The following is an 18,976-nucleotide window of genomic DNA, read 5'->3' on the forward strand; positions in this document are numbered from 1 at the left end:
AAGTGGTTTTCGAAGGCTGGGCCTTACATGAAAACAACTTAACCTGCCTGAATTTACCGCTAAGCGTTGTCGGCCCTCCTAAATGTTGATGTTGCTGTCGGTGTCTCGATATAGACGTGGGTTCTATTATGTGCTGGGTTTCACTTAATATAAATAGTTCAGGTTAACGTTCGTGCCCACGTTCTCTCAAGGTCTTGTGACCTGAGCCTGCATGTCTGCGTGTTGCTGGAAGTGTTTTTAGAAGAAGAAGAAGAACTTTATTGCGCAACAGATGTAGCAGGTACAACGTATGGCAAAATGATACATACATAGTTTGTGGTGTGGTGGTGTTGAGAAAATCTAACAGGTCTACTAATTATATATAACTGTAATAGGAATCTGGTCTGCTTCATAAACAATGTATAACAACAGAGAGACACTATGATGAATAATTTCCAAGCAGATCTTCCGCTGGCCGAAGAGACAGTTTCAAATTGGCCAGGCAGTATCCGTTTGTCACCCGAGTGGTTGAGGAGTCTCTCTAGATGGCCAGGTCTACGTAACCCGTAACGCTTTTGCCGACATTCATCTGCTTGGAGAATAGATGATGCTTTTCCAGGGTCCCCCCCTGCAGACCCTCCGTTGTGGCTCACAGCGGGGGCCTCCTGATGACGCTGTGCCGGGTGACAGCTGAGCGATCTCGGCAGACCCCTCCCGTAACGAGAAGCAGCCGCGCGCTGACGACCGATAGCCTCGTTCGCAGGCGTTCCTTAAGCCTCTACCAGGCACCGCGGATTGCTGAAAAAATAGTAGAAATTGGCCGAAATAAAGGATAGTATGCCAGGGAGTTAGTTACCCACGGATCGCAAATTGGATCCTATCTGGCCGGCTAACTCCCTGGTATACTATCCTTTATTTCGTTTCGGCCAATTTCTACTATTTTTCCAACGATCCGCGGTGCCTGGTAGAGGCTAGGCGTTCCTAATCTCCAAGCAGATTCGGTGGGGCAAGGGGAATTTATATTGGCCTCCTGTATCCATTGGCCGCCTGTGGAGAACGTTGAATACAGGCGTTCCGGGAGCAGGCTCTTATTTTCTGCTGTATGTTTTAAACGTAGATCGCACACATTAGAAGCTCCGGCTGCCATGAATGGCATACTAGGGTTGGCGGCTGGAGCTTCAAAAGCGTGCGATCTACGTTTGATCAGAAAATAAGCGCCCGCCCCCCCCCCAAAAAAACTAATAATAAACGACCGCTCCCGGAACGCCTGCAATAGAGGCTAGACGATCGGACTGACTGTTGTGTTTAACTTTTAATCCGTCCTGGGCCGATAATAAGCAGTGCAGTAGCACGTGTCAGGCTCGGGTCAAGGCCTGCTTAGGGTGATGGATCAACGGACATCTTCACGGAGACAGCTTCGGTTGATCTTTACTCCGCTCCCAACCCTCTACCAGGCTTCAGAGGCGGCTACAAAACATATGTAGACATGTAGACATGTTTTCTGGCTATTTCTACTTTTTCCATCCACCTCTGAAGCCTGTTAGAGGCTACCTAACTTCCAGAATCAAGAACGTGTAGGGTCATCGATCTTCACGGAGACAGCTTCGGTTGATCTTTTAATAGTCCTATCTAATTTCTAGCCTCTACCGGGCTTTTCTAGCCTCTTACCAGGCTTCAGAAGCGGCATAGGGTACACATGTTATCTGTCTATATCTACTCTTTCCAGCCTCCTCTGAAGCCTGTTAGAGGCTACATAACGTCCAGAATCAAGAACATAATGTAGCGTGTAGGGTCATCGATCTTCATGAAGGCAGCTTCGGTTGATCTTTATACTCTCCAAGCAGAGGTTTGGGTTTTGGGGGTATTTTTAGTGTGTTTTTAGGCTTTTGCACTGAATTTTTTTTCCCACCAAACCCAACTTCGCACCTTCGTGTAAAACGACCGTAATGTGTCAAAGTGATTAGGTTTATAGCGCATTGAAGCTTTCGACTGACGGCAGAGGTTGGGTTTGGTGGAAAAAAAAATTCAGTGCAAAAGAGAAACCCCAATAAAAAAGCCTAAAAACACACTAAAAATACCCCCAAACCCAAACCTCTGCTTGGAGAGTATGATCTTTAGTCCTATCTAATTTCTAGCCTCTACTGGGCTTTCCTAGCCTCTTACCAGGCTTCAGAAGCGGTTGGAAAAGTAGACATGCTATCTGTTCTTTCCTCCAGCCTCCTCTAAAGCCTTGTAGAGGCTACATAACTTCCAAAATCAAGAACATGGAGTCGCGTGTGATGGATCAATAACATAATGGACATCTTCATGGAGGCAGCATTGTTTGATATTTAGTCCGCTTCTAGCCTCTACTATACTTCAGGCGAAGAGTAGATAGAAATTGGCCAATGACTGGCATGTTATCTGTCTAATTAATTATTTGTGGATTGTTCCATGTATGACAGCGAAAGAAACGTTCTTTTCGATTTTGTGTCAAGCAAATATTCCCAATTTAAGTATTTGAATAGTATAGAGAAATTTATATTCCTTGTAGTCTTTAACAAACCAGCTCTAACTACTCATACAGCCAACTACATTTATAAGATTACCAGAAAGCGAGAGGAAGTTGAAAGGACTTGTGTACTCATGATAGCCGTTTTATTATCGACATTGATGATGTACTTTGTCAATATGTGACCTGTCTTTCCACCCAGTGGGGCAAAATGTACAATAAAGGTCTTCATTCATTCATTCATTCATTAAAAGGCCAATTTCTACTCTTTTCAGCCTCCTCTGAAACCTAGTAGAGGGAACCTAACTTCCAGTATATAGAACATGCATGTTGTGGCGTACAGAGCACCTATTGTTCTCTAGCAGAAAATCTATAGCCTCTACCAGGCTTCGGGAGGAGTAGAAATAGGCCAAATAGACAGATAACATGCCGCCAGTCCGCTAAAAAGCAGTACAGTTTGACGCTTCCGATCCGATCCGATCCTATCCGAACTGTATATAACTGTACATATAAATGTATAGATATAAAATGGCAGAGCAACTCCCCTGACATGAGTTTTTGACCAATTTCTACTCTTTCCAGCCGCTTCTGAAGCCTGGTAGAGGCTAGTAAAAGAGACCTCAGGTAGGTTGAGAAGGGCGGGCGTCACGTTTCGAGTGATGTAATCCCGTCATGCACCGCGAGGGGGTCCCCCGACCCCAAAGTCCCCGTGACGTAACGAAACCATCGCGACAAAAAACACTTCCGCAAATCATTTTGGGACGGAACGTACGGACCGACGACCGCTTTCGCATTTGTTTCTTCCGTAATCGCTTCATCACAGGTTAATTACGTTCTTCAGGTCTCTCATAATTATTTCAGGAGCATATATACCGTCCCATAGCCTTGTAGGTGATCGAAAACACTTTGGAGTTGGATAAGTCGGCAGGTGTTAAGTTTTCCTTGTGCAGATTTTCCAGAACCGTGTGTCATCCAGACTTATGCTTAGGAACGGTTCTGGATGGTTCACGTGTATCCAGAACCGTGCCTGGGGCAAATCTTCGGTCTTGGATACGCGGAGACTATCCAGAACTGTGCCTGATCCTAACCCTACATAGAACTAGATACGCACGGTTATACTAGTAGTGTTCTGGAAACCTAGCCTCTACCAGGCACCGCGGATCCGGCCAGAGAAGATCCCACGGAAATTGGAGCTTCTATGGCCCTGGATCTTCTCTGGTATACTATCCTTTTATTTCGGCCAATTTCTACTATTTTTCCAGCGATCCGCGGAGCCTGGTAGAGGCTAGTGGAAACCGCTAGCAAAGTGTTATTACAGACTGATCGTTTATGATGAGTCACCAACAGAAGTCAATTGATCAACAGTTCGCCTGGCGGTTTTTATCTATACTGCACGGATGGAGGCTGCTGTATGATTAGTTAAAAGTTGGTTTGTCGAAGGCTATATAAAGGAATATACACCTGTTTGTACTATTCAAATATTTGTGGGGGGATTTGGTGGAAGGTGGGTGAATTTACATGATACATCACTGAAAAGAATGAGTCTATCGCGCTATCATACAAAGTGTATATATATGTTTACCTTCGCAGAAGGAAAACATATGGTTTTCTTCTTCTTCCTCTTCTTCTTCTCCAAACAAGACCTAGACGTCTTTCACCGTGGCAACTGGTGTTGGGTTACATATTAAATGTTGCATAAGTGACATGTAGAACTGAGTTCAAGAGGGACTGCATGGTCACCATATATGTGAGTGTGTTTGAGAATAAATAAAGCAGTTACTGTAGTAAACACAATTTGTAGTTGCTTTGGAAATGCTACATTTCTATTCTTGCATGTTTTCTCTCCCTAGGATCGCACCATGGAGAGGGTGGATTTCAAACAGAAGTGGGCCCAGCCGGTGCCTGTCGACAGGATGCAGGAGGCGGAGCGCTTCTACACCGACGTGCTGAAGGCCGCGTGTCGGGCACAGGTCGGTATTTAGCCATAATGCCTAGTAAAGATCACGGATATGGATGGGATATGACGTAAGAAGGGGATATACGTAATGCCACCGTGCGAGTAGGAGAGTCTTCGGTAGAAGGTAGAACGATAGAAGGTAAGTAATTTTCTCTAATTCCAACAAAAATGCAATTATGGCATGCGCTTTATACTACATAAATAATTCACAACAATATAATTGACCAGTTTGTTGATAGAACTTGTTAGAAATATTACATCAAGGACAGGGGAGGGGGTTGGTTAATGTCATATCCGTGATCTTTACTAAGGCATTATGGGCCAGTGTGAAATTGGTGAATAGCTTCCCTTTGCCCAGGACCAACAGGTCGCCCGGTAGGAGTGTTACGCTAATAGAGATGGCATGCCAGGGGAAATGATTTGCCCCATCACGAACACTATAGTCATTAGTCAAGTTCATTTGCAATAGTTGCATCGGATACAATGTATGGCAAATAACACTTACTAGTAAATGCTAGTAGCTATAAACTATTTCTACTAGCATACTATTTCTACTAGCGTATTAACTAATTTAACTTTATCAATCAATACATGATGTACATGTTATGATGGAATATTACATTTCACATTGTTATGACACATAAGTCCTATATATTAACATAGCAAAGCCAATTTCTGGTTTTTGCCCTGTCAGGAGCGAAGCGGCGGCTTGCCGATAGTCCAGACCTGCGCCGTGGCGGGGCTGGGAGAGTTGTACCTGCTCCGTCACGACCCCAAGTCTCTCGTGAAAGCAGCGGCGCTCTTCAACACCGCTCTGGAGCTGTGTAAGCAAGAAGATACGAGTTAAGCCTCTACCAGGCACCGTAGATCACGGGAAAACAGTAGAAATTGGCCAAAATAAAGAGATAGTATACCCCGTGGGTAGCAAATTGGATCTTCTCTGACCGGCTAACTCCCCTGGTATAGTATCTCCTTATTTAGGCCAATTTCTACTATTTTTCCAGCGATCCGCGGTGCCTGGTAGAGGCTAGGTTGGAGGGCCTGCATGCCCTTTTTCGTAAGCTAAGGCGCACCTTTTCAGTGCCCTTAATCCGTAGGCAGCCCACCAAAATCAACGTAATTCGTAATCAGTACACATTAGCCGTAACACGTAATTGTTCGTAATCAGCTCTGAAAATTTAACGTAATCGGCGGCGAAAATTTGGCGTAATTCGTAATCACTACTACTCCCCCCATGCAGGCTCTCAAGAAGACAGTGAAAATGACGTCGCTGCTCCTGAGGATGATTTGTCGATGCTAATCGACCCTGAAGAAGAGGGGCGACAAGGAGGAGGTCTGCTTGCTGACTACAAGAGACGACTTTCCCCGCGGAGGGAGAAATGTGCCGCAGCGTTCGCCCGTCTCCTCCAGACGTGGACCAGAGACGCTGCCGACATCGCCGACATGCCTGAAGCCCACCGCCCCCAGATAGACGCATCAGAAGAAGGTGTTTTTTTTTACCTTCATCAAGAAGGTTATGTTTTCAGTAGCGTTTGTGTGTGTGTGTGTGTGTGTTTGTGTGTGTGTGGTTTAGCAACTGAAGATAACTCGAGGAGCAGTGGATGGATTGGAATGAAACTTGATAGGTGGGTAGGTCTTCATGAGACCTAGAAATGATTAGATTTTGGGCTCCCTGGCGGCTTTCCTAGGTACTGCAGCAGAACTTCCGGTTTTGATATCTCGTGATCTGGACATGCTAGGGTCACGAATTTTGGATGGCAGATAGCTCTTGGGATAGGGAAGAAGTGACATGAGTTTGGTTCCCCTATCGGCTTGTTCCTTAACTGCAGGAGCATTTGTTGAAATCTTTTCGAAGGAGGATAACTCAAGAACCGGTTGAAGGATTGTCATGATTTTTGGTATGTAGGTACCAAACTGATATAATCCGTACAAATGAGGCTGTTATTTACAAAAACAATGATTAAAATTGTATAATTCGTCAACTGCATCTTTTGGCGAAGGTATGAGACCGTGGAACTCTTGTTTTAATTGAAAGATAGTGACAAGACGTGGTGGCGACACACTCAAGTTACACTTATATTCATGTCGGCATCAATACGTAATACATACGACAAGCAAAGCACGTATAGAAATTAAATACAATAATTAATCAACGAAGAAGTGAAACAAATATATAAATACCATTTGGCAGGATTGATAAGGATGATTACAAAAAACGATTGGATTCTAACAAAAGGTATGTACAAGTAGAAAATTTTGAATATTGTTTGAGAGAAAAGAAGAACCTCTTTAAAGTAAATATACCAGAATATCATCAGAAAGATCATCCAAGTCAGTAATAAAGCCAATCAGTATTTTCAAGTTGCCAAAAAGGGCATTTCGCTGTTGAATGAAGTTAGGGCAGTGACAAAAAGTGACTAATGTTTTCACAGGTGGTTCCTCTCTTGAAAGTTCTGAATCTCTGGCCAGCCAAGGATACGCCTACCTGAAGGATGATGAGTACCCCAAAGCCGCCTTCCTTCTGAAAAAGGCGCTGGCCGCCTGCGGGGATAAAGACGCCGAGAACAGGGCGAAATACAGCCAGGATCTGGGCGCCGCCTTGCGAAAAATGGGGGACGTGCAACAAGCGGTCATCCACTTGAAGGTACAAGTAATCATAGTCGCCAACGTTAACCTTTACCTGCTACTTTTGTACATGTTTGCGTTTCTTAGTGTTTGTCCGTCTGTTTGTCTGTTTGTGAACAGAAAACTCAAGAAGCTATGGATGGATTGTCATTGGATAGGTCTTGATGAGACCTGGAACTGATTACTAGTAACTTTTAGGCCCTCTGGCGGCTTTCGTTGGTGCTGCAGCAGAACTTCCTATTTTGATATCTCATGATCTGGACTAGGGTCACCAATTTTGGATTGTAGGCAGCTCTTGGGCAAGGGAAGAAGTGACTTGAGTTTGGGCCCCCTAGCAGCTTTTTCATTCATTCGTTTCATTCATTCATTCATTCATGCATTCATTCATTCATGCATTCATTCAGTCATTCATTCATTCATTCATTCATTCACTCACTCACTCACTCACTCACTCACTCACTCACTCACTCACTCACTCATACATTCATTCATTCATTCATTCATTCATTCATTCATCCATCCATCAATCCATTCATTCATTCATTCATTCATTCATTCATTCATTCATTCATTCATTCATTCATTCATGCAGGGCGCCCTGCAGGAGAGAATCCAACTGAACCATGAGGCGGATGAGGGCGACGTCGCCACTGCGCAGGCGCTGGCGCTGTTCGGAGCGTGTCTGTCCGCAGGGGGGCAGTTCGACCTGGCGCATGCGTACTTCGAGGCTGCCGAGGAGACCCTGCCGATGTATTTCGATGACGACAGCGACCCGGACTTCTCGGAGGGCAGGAAGGTGAACGACCTGCTGCGGATGGCGTCTCTCGCGCGCGAGGGGAGGACCGCCGAGGCCGGGCGCATCTTCGCGAACGTGGACCCGAGCTCGCCGGACCTGTACCGCAGCCTGGCCAGTCAGACCTACGACAGGGGGATGCTGATGGAGACCATCCAGTTAGTAGTATTTCATAGTTGTTTAAAGTTAAACCTTAAGATCCAACACAATACAGTTCTCTCACCTAGAGCTTTCGACCAGTCACTCTGGCCTTCCTCAGTACACTGACCCAGTGAGGCTTGTCACATGGCTTCTCTGAAGTGTGACGTCGACACTGGGTCAAAGGTACTAGTATCTGGTAGACGATGTCGGCCCCCGTCGCGGTTGGATGAAGGGTGATGGGTCCTGATGTAAATAGCCTCTTAAGTCTCTACTAAGGAAGGCCAGAGTGACTGGTGAGATATTTCTTTGTGTTGGATACTTGATACTTGATTGAGATATCCATTAGTTGCAAAAAAATCTAAAGCTTTAACTCTAAATATGTAACTACCAACACAAATGAACTTTCATGATAGTAAATTAGACCGACATTTTTTGTTGAGGTTCCACGAGGCGGCCTCGGCTTTCGCTCCCGACAACACCTCCAACCAGCACAACATGGCCTGCATGTACCACGCACGTGCGCAGCACGCAAGGGACGCCGGGAACGATGACGTATACGACGAGATGGTCCGACTGGCCGAGAAGAACTTTCAACAGGCCATCAGTCAGAACAGGAAGGACGGAATACCCGGTATGGGTCTGATACTGGGATCTTCTTAAGAGAGAAGAGATCTTGACAATGTGTTTTTGCTACGTTTCTTCTTCTTCCGTTCCAAACACTGAACTGTGGCCTGGACAATTGGCCTGATTTGCTGACATGTCTCACCATGGTAACTGGTGTTAGGTTACATAATGTTGCAATTTTATAGTAGGAGGGATTTTTACTCCTGTCTGACCATATATATGAATGTATTTGAGTAAAAATTAACAGAGTAGACCATATGCGAAGGTAAACATTGTGCATTTGCTTTGGAAATGTTACCTTTCTAGTTGTCATTATTTTGGCAGGGATGGGCCTGCTTGCGGAGTACGGAAACTTCCTGTGCCGCACCGGGCGGTGGGCTGACGCAGTGCCGGTGCTGAGGGACGTCGTGGCCCGCCCCAAGTCTGCCGAGGACGCGTCCGGACTCATCTACAACCAGATGGAGATGACCACGCTGCTCGACGAGATAAAAGCAGAAGTCAAGAACGCCAAGGACAGGTCTATACATTGTCATGAGTGTTGTTAGTTACATGTTTAAACATTGAAGTACAACTTCATATGAAGCCCAAGGGCTTATTTGCAATTGACTGTACACTTATCAGACATAGGAATAGTTTTAGACAATTAGATTTCATTACGTACATTTTCAAGTTATTTTATTCTCTGTTTCAATGGTCTTTTATGTTTGTAACTTGCATTTTGCAATTAGCCTTCGGACATGGATTTGCAATAAACCTCTCTTATCTTTGCCGTATCATTCAGGTCTCTGCCGGTGAGCCAGCGTCACTTCGCCTACTACCTACTGACCCGCGCGCTGAAGGAGACAGGGGAAGGGGAGAAGGCCGCAGAAACCGTTCGAGAATTCCAGGCGGACGTCGACAGCGGCGACAAGCCGTTCTCCTGGTCGTTGATAGGATACGCGTTGCGTCACGCGGGCCGTCCGGAAGAGGCGAGCGCCGCGTTTATGCGGGCGTTCGATCGCGAGAGGTCGTCAGAGGGAGACCTGGCGAGGCAGAATTTCACCGCGTGCGTCGTCTCTTCCGACCTGAACAAACCAGACGGACCTGAGGGACAACAGACCTACAAACCATCGGAAGAGGAGATCCTGGACCTGGATTGACACTGTGTGACACTTCACTTCTGCTTTAAGTACTCAGCTGTAGTGCTTGCACAACTGTGTGGCCCAAGAGCTACAGAAATGGAGATGAGCGCCACACAGAGTATGACGGGACCTTTTTTTTTTTAGCACTCAGCATTTGGGAAAGAGTATGAGAGTTAAATACACACCACTACCAGTGGACTAGCCCCAGCTGTTATGTGATTGCACAACTGTGTGGCTCAAAGGCTACAGAGACGGAGATAGGCGCCGCCCTATGCACCATATATACTAGTAGGTCCGGGAAGGAATTTCGACTTTGAATTTGACAGTTACAGCAAAGACAGAATGTACGGAACTCACAAAAATACATGTATTCCCTCTTCTTCTTTTTTTTATCCTCATCATGTTATTGGTGTTATTCTGTCGATAATAACATGTTACTGGATGCTCTTGTATAGTATAGAATAGAGAATTGGAAGCACATTATGTGGATTTCTAAGGCAATGTAATGACACGAATATTCAGGCTAGCCTCTACCAGGCTTCAGAACATGCTAGGGAAGTTAACATGACAGACATCTAACAGACGATGATATAAAGAGCCTAGAGAATAAGACTGCATATAAATTGTTGTGTCTTCTTTATTTAGTTTGTTAATAAATCTTCCTCTTTAATAACAGACACAACTGTACATGCAACACAAAGACCCCTTTCCCACTAGAATAAATAATCCGGATCAAGCCGAGTTAATTCGCTTTCGTTCGTTTATTCGTTTATTTCGATACCCTTTAGTCCATGAGGACTAATCTTCCAGGGTTCAAACATATAAAACAAATGAACATACTGACAACACAATAAAAGAGAATGAACATACATTATCATCACAAATTTGTGATGTCCGAAGGCTTTTTTGATCCTATTCGAGCCGAATCGAAACCAGATCAAAACGAATCAATTCGGCTCGATCCGGACAATTTTATCCTAGTGAATATGGCCATGGGGCCAATGACTGCCCTGTGCAAAATACATAATATATGCAGTTTACACCGTCGTTTCTCGACTTCTGTCTTCAAGTCTTTCCTCGAGTTCACCCTCACCGCCGCCGTCCTTTCGGGGACCCCCAATTCTGGAGTCCAGCCCCTTAATCCCCAAAGAGATGAGCTCGAAGATCGTGGCCAAGTACTCGATCCCGCACAGAATCCAGACGAAGATGAGTATGACGTAGCCTGGCCAGTAGGCAACCTCCGGCTGCTGCCCTACCACGTAGTCCCCGAACCCTATTGTGCTAAGGGAGATGAACACGTAGTACAGCGTCTCGGAAAACGTCCAACCCTCGACGGACCAGATCACCAGGGCGGGCAGAAGAACGAAGGAGAGCACGCCGAGGAGGAGCAGAGTTATCGCCGTCAGCCGTTTTATTCTCTGCGGGCTCCACTTCGGGTGGTCCTTGTGTACCCGCAGCGCTGCCTTGCGGACCTGCATGGTTAAACAACGGAAAACATTTTTTTTACATCAACCTAACATCAGACGACTGGAGATTTTAGATCATGACACGAAAGTTCAGCTAACCATCTTTCGTCTTTCTGTATTATTACCTTCGCCAAGGAGGTTATATTTTCGGTAACGGACCTCGAAATTATTAGATTTGGAGCCCTCTGGCGGCTTGTTATGGTATCACTTTCCACTATTGATATTTCATGATCTAGACATGCTGGGGTCACGAATTATGCATGGCAGATAGCTCTTGTGCTCGGAAAGTAATGACTTCAGTTTGGATCCTCTAGCAGCTTCTTCTGGAACTGCAGGGGCGCTATTCTAAAAATGTTTGAAAGAGGATAACTCAACAACCGGTCGTCAGATCGTCGTGATGTTTGGTATGTAGGTAGCTTAAAAGTGATGCTTGACATAATTAGATAACAAGTATGCAAATTATGACCTGATTTGCATAATTAGTAATCAGGGGTGCCAGAGTATACAGTGCAATTTTACGGAATACAGTGCAATTTTACGGAATACAGTACAATGAATGGCATTAGTATACAGTGCAATTTTACGAAATACAGTACAATGAATGGTATTAGTATACAGTGCAATTTTACGGAATACAGTACAATGAATGGCATTAGTATACAGTGCAATTTTACGGAATACAGTACAATGAATGGTATTAGTATATAGTGCAATTTTACGGAATACAGTACAATGAATGGTATTAGTATACAGTGCAATTTTACGGAATACAGTACAATGAATGGTATTAGTATATAGTGCAATTTTACGGAATACAGTACAATGAATGGTATTAGTATATAGTGCAATTTTACGGAATACAGTGCAATCGTATTATTACACTTATATTAGCATTGTATATTAGTAAAATTGCACTGTATATTAGTAAAATTACACTGTATATTAGTAAAATCACACTGTATATTAGTAAAATCACACTGTATATTAGTAAAATTACACTGTATATTAGTAAAATTACACTGTATATTAGTAAAATTGCACTGTATATTCTGGCACCCCTGTTAATGAGGACACACCTGGTCTCCCACATGATGTGCTATGTTTGTGACGAGGACGGCTGTGAAGGGGATCCCGAACAGCGCGTACAGGACACAGACAGCCCTGCCCACAGCCGAGGCTGGCGAGATGTGCCCGTATCCTACATAAAATAGTACAGAGAAATGTAGCCTCCGTAGCAGGCTTGTAGAACTGGGGGTTTGGTGGTCTTCGTACTCCAGTGTCAACAACAACAAAAAATTACAGGGTTCATATGATGAACAATATTAAAACTAGATCAGAATTGGAATTAAAATTGATAGTAACTACGCTTGGAAAGTTGCCAAAGAATCAGACAAAGCGATACCCAGTTCTAAAAACGGGGGTAATTCAACCAGGCCGGCTATGTTGTCTGTAGGCAATCAGAAAATAGCACAAAAAAATGATAAAAGCTCCCAAAGACCATGAAGACCCCCCAAACCCACAGTTTTTGGCATGCTATGGAGGCTAAGAGAAATGTACAATCCGTACAGTCTTCTAAGTACAACAAGAAAGTTGACATTAACATTTCAAATTACCACCTTATACTAAGTAAACCGACTCTCAACTCATCATACAGCCAACTACATTTATGCGATTACCAAGGAGCGAGAGGGAGTCGAAAGTGTTGGTGTATTTTTATATACTTCTATATTTACATTTCTATACTTTGTTAACATGTGACCTGTGCCTATAGCCCAAAAATGTACAATAAAGGTGTTCATCATCACCTATAGTCGTCACCACGGTCAAGGCAAATCCCAGCGAGGCCTGAAAGTCCCATTTCGTGGTGTTCTGTTGTTGTTCCTGTTGTCCCGTTACAGGATCTATTCCATCCCTCCCAGCCTGAGCCGCTCGCCTGACTATGGACTCCAGCTCGCTGTACGACAGGACGACCAGCGGGATGTCCCTGGTCCTGACGCAGCGCCCGGTCCCGTCCATGTCTCTGCGTAGATCGGCTATGGCGTCGTCAACGCGACCTACTTTAGCTCTGAAGGACTCCAGGACCGCCGACAGGCCGTCGTGTCCGCAGGAAAGGTGGCTGTCAGCGTCCACCGTGATGTTGTGCCGCCCCTCAGTTACACTGAACTCTTCCTCAGAGATCTGAAAATTCAATTCAATTTTCAATTTATTCAATTAGGCAAAATCATACAAAAGCATGAGTTGACTAGTGTACCCCTGAATTGTGCATTTGAATTTTACAAACGATTGATATTAAAAATCAAGACAAGTAAACAACACACACTATATAGAGGTCGACGGTCAAGCTAAAATAGGACAGTACAGCCGTGGGTTATCGTTACTGACGGTTAGCATTGTCGTTATACATATTAGCTCAGTGTAAAAAAAAAGAATTTTTCAGACGTTGAGTCCTAGCTTTTGGCAAGCAAAAATGAACCTTTTCTCCTGGTGTGAGTGTTACGGACTGAGAATGCAGGTGTGTGGCGTGTGTCGTGGTCGGGTGCTCTCCGGACAGCTCCTCCAAGATCTCCTGCAAGTCAAAACCTTCCCGGGGTGGACTCAAGTTCAAGTTCTGGTTCTCGTTCTCAGACTCCAGGTAGTGGAATATCCCTCCTCCCAGGATCACGTACGCGACGTAACCGAAGAACAGAACCGCCAACGTTTTCATCCGCATGGCCGCGATACGTATTAAACGTGCGATCGATCGGTCGCTGCTGTTTTTGTCTACATCATTTATACATGCAGATTATTGGAAGACACTTGCAAATTATCGGTGGGGAAATCAGCCAACCGTCGCCGTGCTTGTTGCCGACCGTGATGTAGTCACGGCGATCGTTCGTTATACCTGTTCACAGCAACGGCATTACTTGAACTCACGGCGACGCTAGTTGTAAAAGTTGAGCTTTGTTCCGGCAGCACAAAGGAAACAGTCGCCGTGTCGCTATTTTCTCAGTACGGTTCACTTCTGACCTTTGCTCCCTTAAGTACACATAGCGTCCGCTTGGATTGAACTATGATGTCGAAGGAGCGGGGGTAAAATTAAGTCAGTGTTACGTATGTCATTCCATGGATCTGTATCGCTCTCTGAACGAAATCACCCACAAAGCTTTCGCCTCTTAGATTGGTCCTTCCATTGTTGGATACTAGTATGAACTACTAGTAACCTCCATTCTGTGCCTCATGATTTCAGTGTGGTTCATTCCCGGACGCTATTCATGAACGGAAGTGCAGTTTTTAACGTTCAGTGGTGCTTACTATGAATCTACATCATTCTACGTATATCACTGAAGGAAACTGTACAAAGCTTCTCCCTATTAGAATTGTCCTTCAATTATAAGATATTCACTATAAAACGACTATAATCCTGTGTCTGTTTCAGAGTGGTTCATTCCTGTTGACGGAAGTGCAGTTTGCATTGTTTGGTGTTTGGGGTTATCGATCTCAGTGTATCTGTATCTGTATAGCCGGTTACCGCTCTTCGGCGTAACATACCAGCTTCGCAGGCACGCGGCGCGACGGCAGCTAGCTATATCACACCGAACGACTTGTTACACTCGATCTTTGCACATTTGATTGCAGGAGTTGTTTAAAGCTTTCAAGTGATGATGCCCCAACTGTGTTCGGTGGCAACGAGTTCCAGTCTACGATAGTTCTTTTGAATATCTCAATTCTTGGTTGATAACTCTGATATTTGAAGGCATGACTGTTTCTTGTGGTGCGGTATACATCATTCAATAACTCATTTCAATAACAGGTAAAGTACACATAACGATAGAATGTTACCCCCAACAGAATAATACATATTCCATATGGTGTGGATGAAACAAAAGGAGCAAACTGTACTCCTGAGCAACTCTCCTGGTATACGGGTCTTATCCATTTGAGAGTCAGATCACCTGTGCCAGACCTGCTAACCTTGCAGGGAAAAGCCTGTTACTCGCTGTAGAGGCTGAAGATCTGGCCTGTGAAGAAACAATCACTACTGGTAGTACCGGTACCCCTCCAGGGGGGTTCCCAACCCAAAGTACCCCTCCAGGGGGGTTCCCAACCCAAAGTACCCCTCCAGGGGGGTCCCCAGTCCGAAGTACCCCTCCCGGTGGATCACCAACCCCTTCCGGAGAAGTCTCCCTTCTTATCGGTGTCCTTTGCGCGGTGGTCGGGATCGTTCTCGTCTCTGCCGTTTCCCTGACGATCTGGTACCGAATCACGCGCAAAGTCAGCCCCGCCCCCTAACGTTAACGTTACCAACCGTGCTGCCCCCCCACCCTACCCCAGGTCATGTTGTCACGGGAGCATGTTCTTAGCAAACGTTCGGGTCATCCGGAAACCTGCCTGTTGTGTCCAGAACCATGCTCTATCCAGAACCGTGCTCTATCCAGAACCGTGCTCTATCCAGAACCGTGCTCTATCCAGAACCGTGCTCTATCCAGAACCGTGCTCTATCCAGAACCGTGCTCTATCCAGAACCGTGCTTTATCCAGAACCGTGCTTTATCCAGAACCGTGCTTTATCCAGAACCGTGCTTTATCCAGAACCGTGCTCTATTCAAAACCGTGCTTTATCCAGAACCATGCTCTATCCAGAACCATGCTCTATCCAAAACCGTGCTTTATCCAGAACCATGCCTGAGCAGGGTTCTGAATGGTCCACGTGTATCCAGAACCGTGCTATAGCCAAACCTGCGTTCTTGGATACACAGAGACTATCCAGAACTCAGTGCCTGGTCCTCACCGTAACCAATTTAGTCATGGAACTATCTGTTCTTACAATTATCTTAGAAACGAGAATTCGTAGAAATTATTAATTGTACATGCACATAGTAGTATCCTGTAGATGTAGTAATATACCGGACTTGTAATACAGTGACTGGTATATTGCACATGAAAATTTATCAGCGTGACCTGTACTTAGCTTGTTAGAGCATAACTATAAAAGCTTTCACCAGCACGTCGGCAGAACGTACTGCGCCTGCGAGGAACCGTGGATTTTCGCGGTTTTCTTTGGATTTTTGGTCAACGTTGCATCAGAATTTTGCCTGTTGCAGAGGATATCCTTTCCGACATAACATTTGGAAACTACTGTCGGAATGTTAACCTTATATGAGCAAATACAACCTTATATGAGACGTTCTGCCGAAGTGCTATGTATAATACATTACGGGATTTGCGCAGGTGCAGTACGTTCTGCCGACGTGCTTCTTTCACCCATTGTATAATCCACAGCAGCCAAACAAACACTAAAACAGTTTGTTTGACGCCCTTCTGGCTGAAATCACACGTCCAGGCCCAGGTCTGCAGTAGACTGGTTTGTAACTATCCCTGTACAAATACCTGACCCTAACCCATGAGACATACAACTAGACAGGCGGTATTGGATATGAAGTTACTTTAAAGGAAGGCAGATTGGAGTGACTATAACTTTCAAGGCTTCAAAACACTTCAAGATTACCGTGAAACAGCTGTGCTATAAACTACTAATGATAAGCTCGAGCGTTTGTTGGGCACACAAAATGGCGTGGTCATGAGTTATTACAGGTAAAATCAAAGAGCGCCGACTACTTCAGGGCAAACCTAGAGCTATACTGGGCGGACTCAGAACCGGTCGGTACGAAGTTTGTGGCAGGGAGGAGAAGGAACCATTCTTATCGTAAGTGATCTTTCTTCCTTTTTCTCCGACATTGTGTTTTATCCAGAATCATGATCAGGTACGGTTCTGGATAGTCCACGCGTATACAGAACCGTGCCTGTGCAACCATCATTTCTTAATGTATGTTCTAACATTTTTCTAACAAATATCAGCATTGTCACAGTAAGCAAATGGCGGTTTTGTAGTAAAGACAGAAACCAAAATGTGCGTTACAAGGCTCGGTAAAATGTAGATTACAATTATGATATGTCGAATCTCTGCCGTCCAGGCGAAATGTCTTACGAGATGAAGAGGTTTTTGGTTCTTCTGCTGATCATCCTGAAGGAAGCTGGACCGACCGAAGCCTGCGGCAGCAGCTGTTCATGGTACTGTGACTGCAGCAGTAGAGTCCTCAACAGTGTTCCTCAGGACCTGCCTACAAATATCACTCAGCTGACCCTGCAGAGCAACTACATCACAACCTTAAGTCCGTTCGACTTCTCCAGGTACAGCATCTTGACACACTTATATCTTAATTCCAACCAGATCTCCACAGTTAACATGTACGGTGGAGTGTTCTACAGCTTATCCAGGTTAACTCGCCTGTGGCTTAGCAGTAACCAGTTAACCATTCTCCGAGCTGACATGTTTGTGGGACTTGATAACCTTCAGGAGCTTTCCCTGCGTTTCAACAACATCCACAGTATCGAAGTAGGAACCTTCGACGCGACACCGCAGCTCCACGAGCTTGACCTTCAGCACAACGACATCAGCACCATCGCAGCTGGTGTATTTGCAAATCTACCAGAGCTCCAATACATTGACCTCTCTGACAATGACATCAACACATTCCCCGTTGAGGCCCTATCGAATCTTAGGCGATTTAACACTTCATCAGGGATAGGGGTTGACATGAACCGCAACCAAATGAAAACACTCCCGTCCGCAGCATATGACATACTGGCGTCTTTCCCAAATATAAACATTCGCGGCAACCCCTGGCAGTGTGACTGCAGGATGCTTCCCTTTAAACAAAAGATGAACGGGTCTCATTCCTTTGAGAGCCAGATCACCTGTGCCGGACCCGGTAATCTTGCAGGACAATCATTATTGACTGTAAATCCTGAAGATCTGATCTGTGTACAAACAACCACTGCCAATGTCACTGCCAATGTCACTGCCAATGCCAGTGGGGTTTCAGCCAACAGTACCCCTCCCAGGGGGGTCCCGACCCATAGTACCCCGGCCGGTGGATCATCAGCGGATAGTACAACTTCCTGGGCGTTCTCCTTGGCATCCTTCCTCAGCGGCATCCTTGGCGTAGTAGCCGGGATCCTTCTCGCCTCGGCCGTTTTCCTGGCGATCTGGTACCGGAGCACGCGCAAAACCAGCCTCGCTCCTAGTCCTAGCACCGCCCCGGACACGCGCGTCACAGCCTGGGACCCTGGGCCCTAACGTTAACGTTCCCCCAACAATCTCTGCTTGGAGAGTAAGGTAAATCTAAGTTCTTGCATAACCCATTCAGGCACTATTCAGGCACTATCTGTTCTTACAACTGTCCGTTAGAAACCAGAATTCGAGGAAATTGTCAATTGTACATGTACTTACATGTAGTAGTATCCTGTCATATACCAATAACATATACTGTAATACCAATAATATATGTAATTGCAATATATCCTGTAATAAGATGTAGTAATATACTAGACTTGTATTACAGTGACTGTTATATATAACTTAAATTTATCAGCGTGACTTGTACTTGGCTTGTAAGAGCATCAATGTACAAGGAAGGTCTTTCACCAAGTGTATTAACCGGCAGCAAAACAAACACTGTAACAGGCCTTCTGACAACCATGGCGGCTGAATTGCGAGGCTTCTTAACATTGCTGCATGGATATACATGACATGTATATTTGTTCATTCATTGACTTTTGTTCCAGTCACGTTATAGAAACAAGTTGTACAAAGCTTACTTTAAACTTTTATCGAGTTCAAATATCTTGAGATAATTTACTAGATAGAATGATTATTCCTGCCGATTGGTATAAAGTTCAAACTTTGTTTTTCTGTTTATAAATGATGTTTTAGTGAGTAAACAATAGGATTGATTCTTCA

At 44.9% G+C, this 18,976-nt stretch overlaps 3 protein-coding genes across 5 annotated transcripts; 2 read left to right on the plus strand and 1 right to left on the minus strand.

Moving 5' to 3' along the window:
* The first annotated feature begins 3,217 nt into the window (after nucleotides 1–3,217).
* On the plus strand, nucleotides 3,218–10,241 carry LOC109487989. 3 transcript variants are annotated; one of them, XM_019792126.1, is made up of 9 exons: nucleotides 3,218–3,293; nucleotides 4,321–4,440; nucleotides 5,122–5,263; nucleotides 5,668–5,913; nucleotides 6,860–7,071; nucleotides 7,645–8,003; nucleotides 8,427–8,623; nucleotides 8,935–9,127; nucleotides 9,392–10,241. In XM_019792126.1, the coding sequence occupies exons 2-9, from the start codon at nucleotides 4,330–4,332 to the stop codon at nucleotides 9,747–9,749; spliced, it is 1,818 nt and encodes a 605-aa protein (XP_019647685.1). In that variant the 5' UTR covers nucleotides 3,218–3,293; nucleotides 4,321–4,329; the 3' UTR covers nucleotides 9,750–10,241. The 3 variants fall into 3 exon arrangements, with proteins under 3 accessions (XP_019647685.1, XP_019647686.1, XP_019647687.1); XM_019792127.1 differs by having other exon boundaries at nucleotides 8,427–8,617; XM_019792128.1 differs by having other exon boundaries at nucleotides 5,122–5,251.
* A 155-nt stretch (nucleotides 10,242–10,396) lies between these two features.
* Nucleotides 10,397–14,596, minus strand: LOC109487990 (potassium channel subfamily K member 10-like). Its single transcript, XM_019792129.1, has 4 exons — nucleotides 13,671–14,596; nucleotides 13,003–13,375; nucleotides 12,274–12,395; nucleotides 10,397–11,203 (listed from the first exon to the last, which is right to left on the minus strand). Exons 1-4 carry the CDS (start codon nucleotides 13,905–13,907, stop codon nucleotides 10,769–10,771), a joined length of 1,167 nt encoding a protein of 388 aa, XP_019647688.1. The 5' UTR covers nucleotides 13,908–14,596; the 3' UTR covers nucleotides 10,397–10,768.
* A 2,158-nt stretch (nucleotides 14,597–16,754) lies between these two features.
* On the plus strand, nucleotides 16,755–18,313 carry LOC109487925 (carboxypeptidase N subunit 2-like). Its single transcript, XM_019792026.1, has 2 exons — nucleotides 16,755–16,879; nucleotides 17,148–18,313. The coding sequence occupies exon 2, from the start codon at nucleotides 17,153–17,155 to the stop codon at nucleotides 18,311–18,313; it is 1,161 nt and encodes a 386-aa protein (XP_019647585.1). The 5' UTR covers nucleotides 16,755–16,879; nucleotides 17,148–17,152.
* Nucleotides 18,314–18,976: the final 663 nt, after the last annotated feature.

This window comes from Branchiostoma belcheri, unplaced genomic scaffold, assembly GCF_001625305.1.
Source record: "Branchiostoma belcheri isolate BF01 breed outbred unplaced genomic scaffold, Haploidv18h27 scaffold90, whole genome shotgun sequence".
In the NCBI taxonomy this organism is placed as follows: Eukaryota; Metazoa; Chordata; class Leptocardii; order Amphioxiformes; family Branchiostomatidae; genus Branchiostoma; species Branchiostoma belcheri.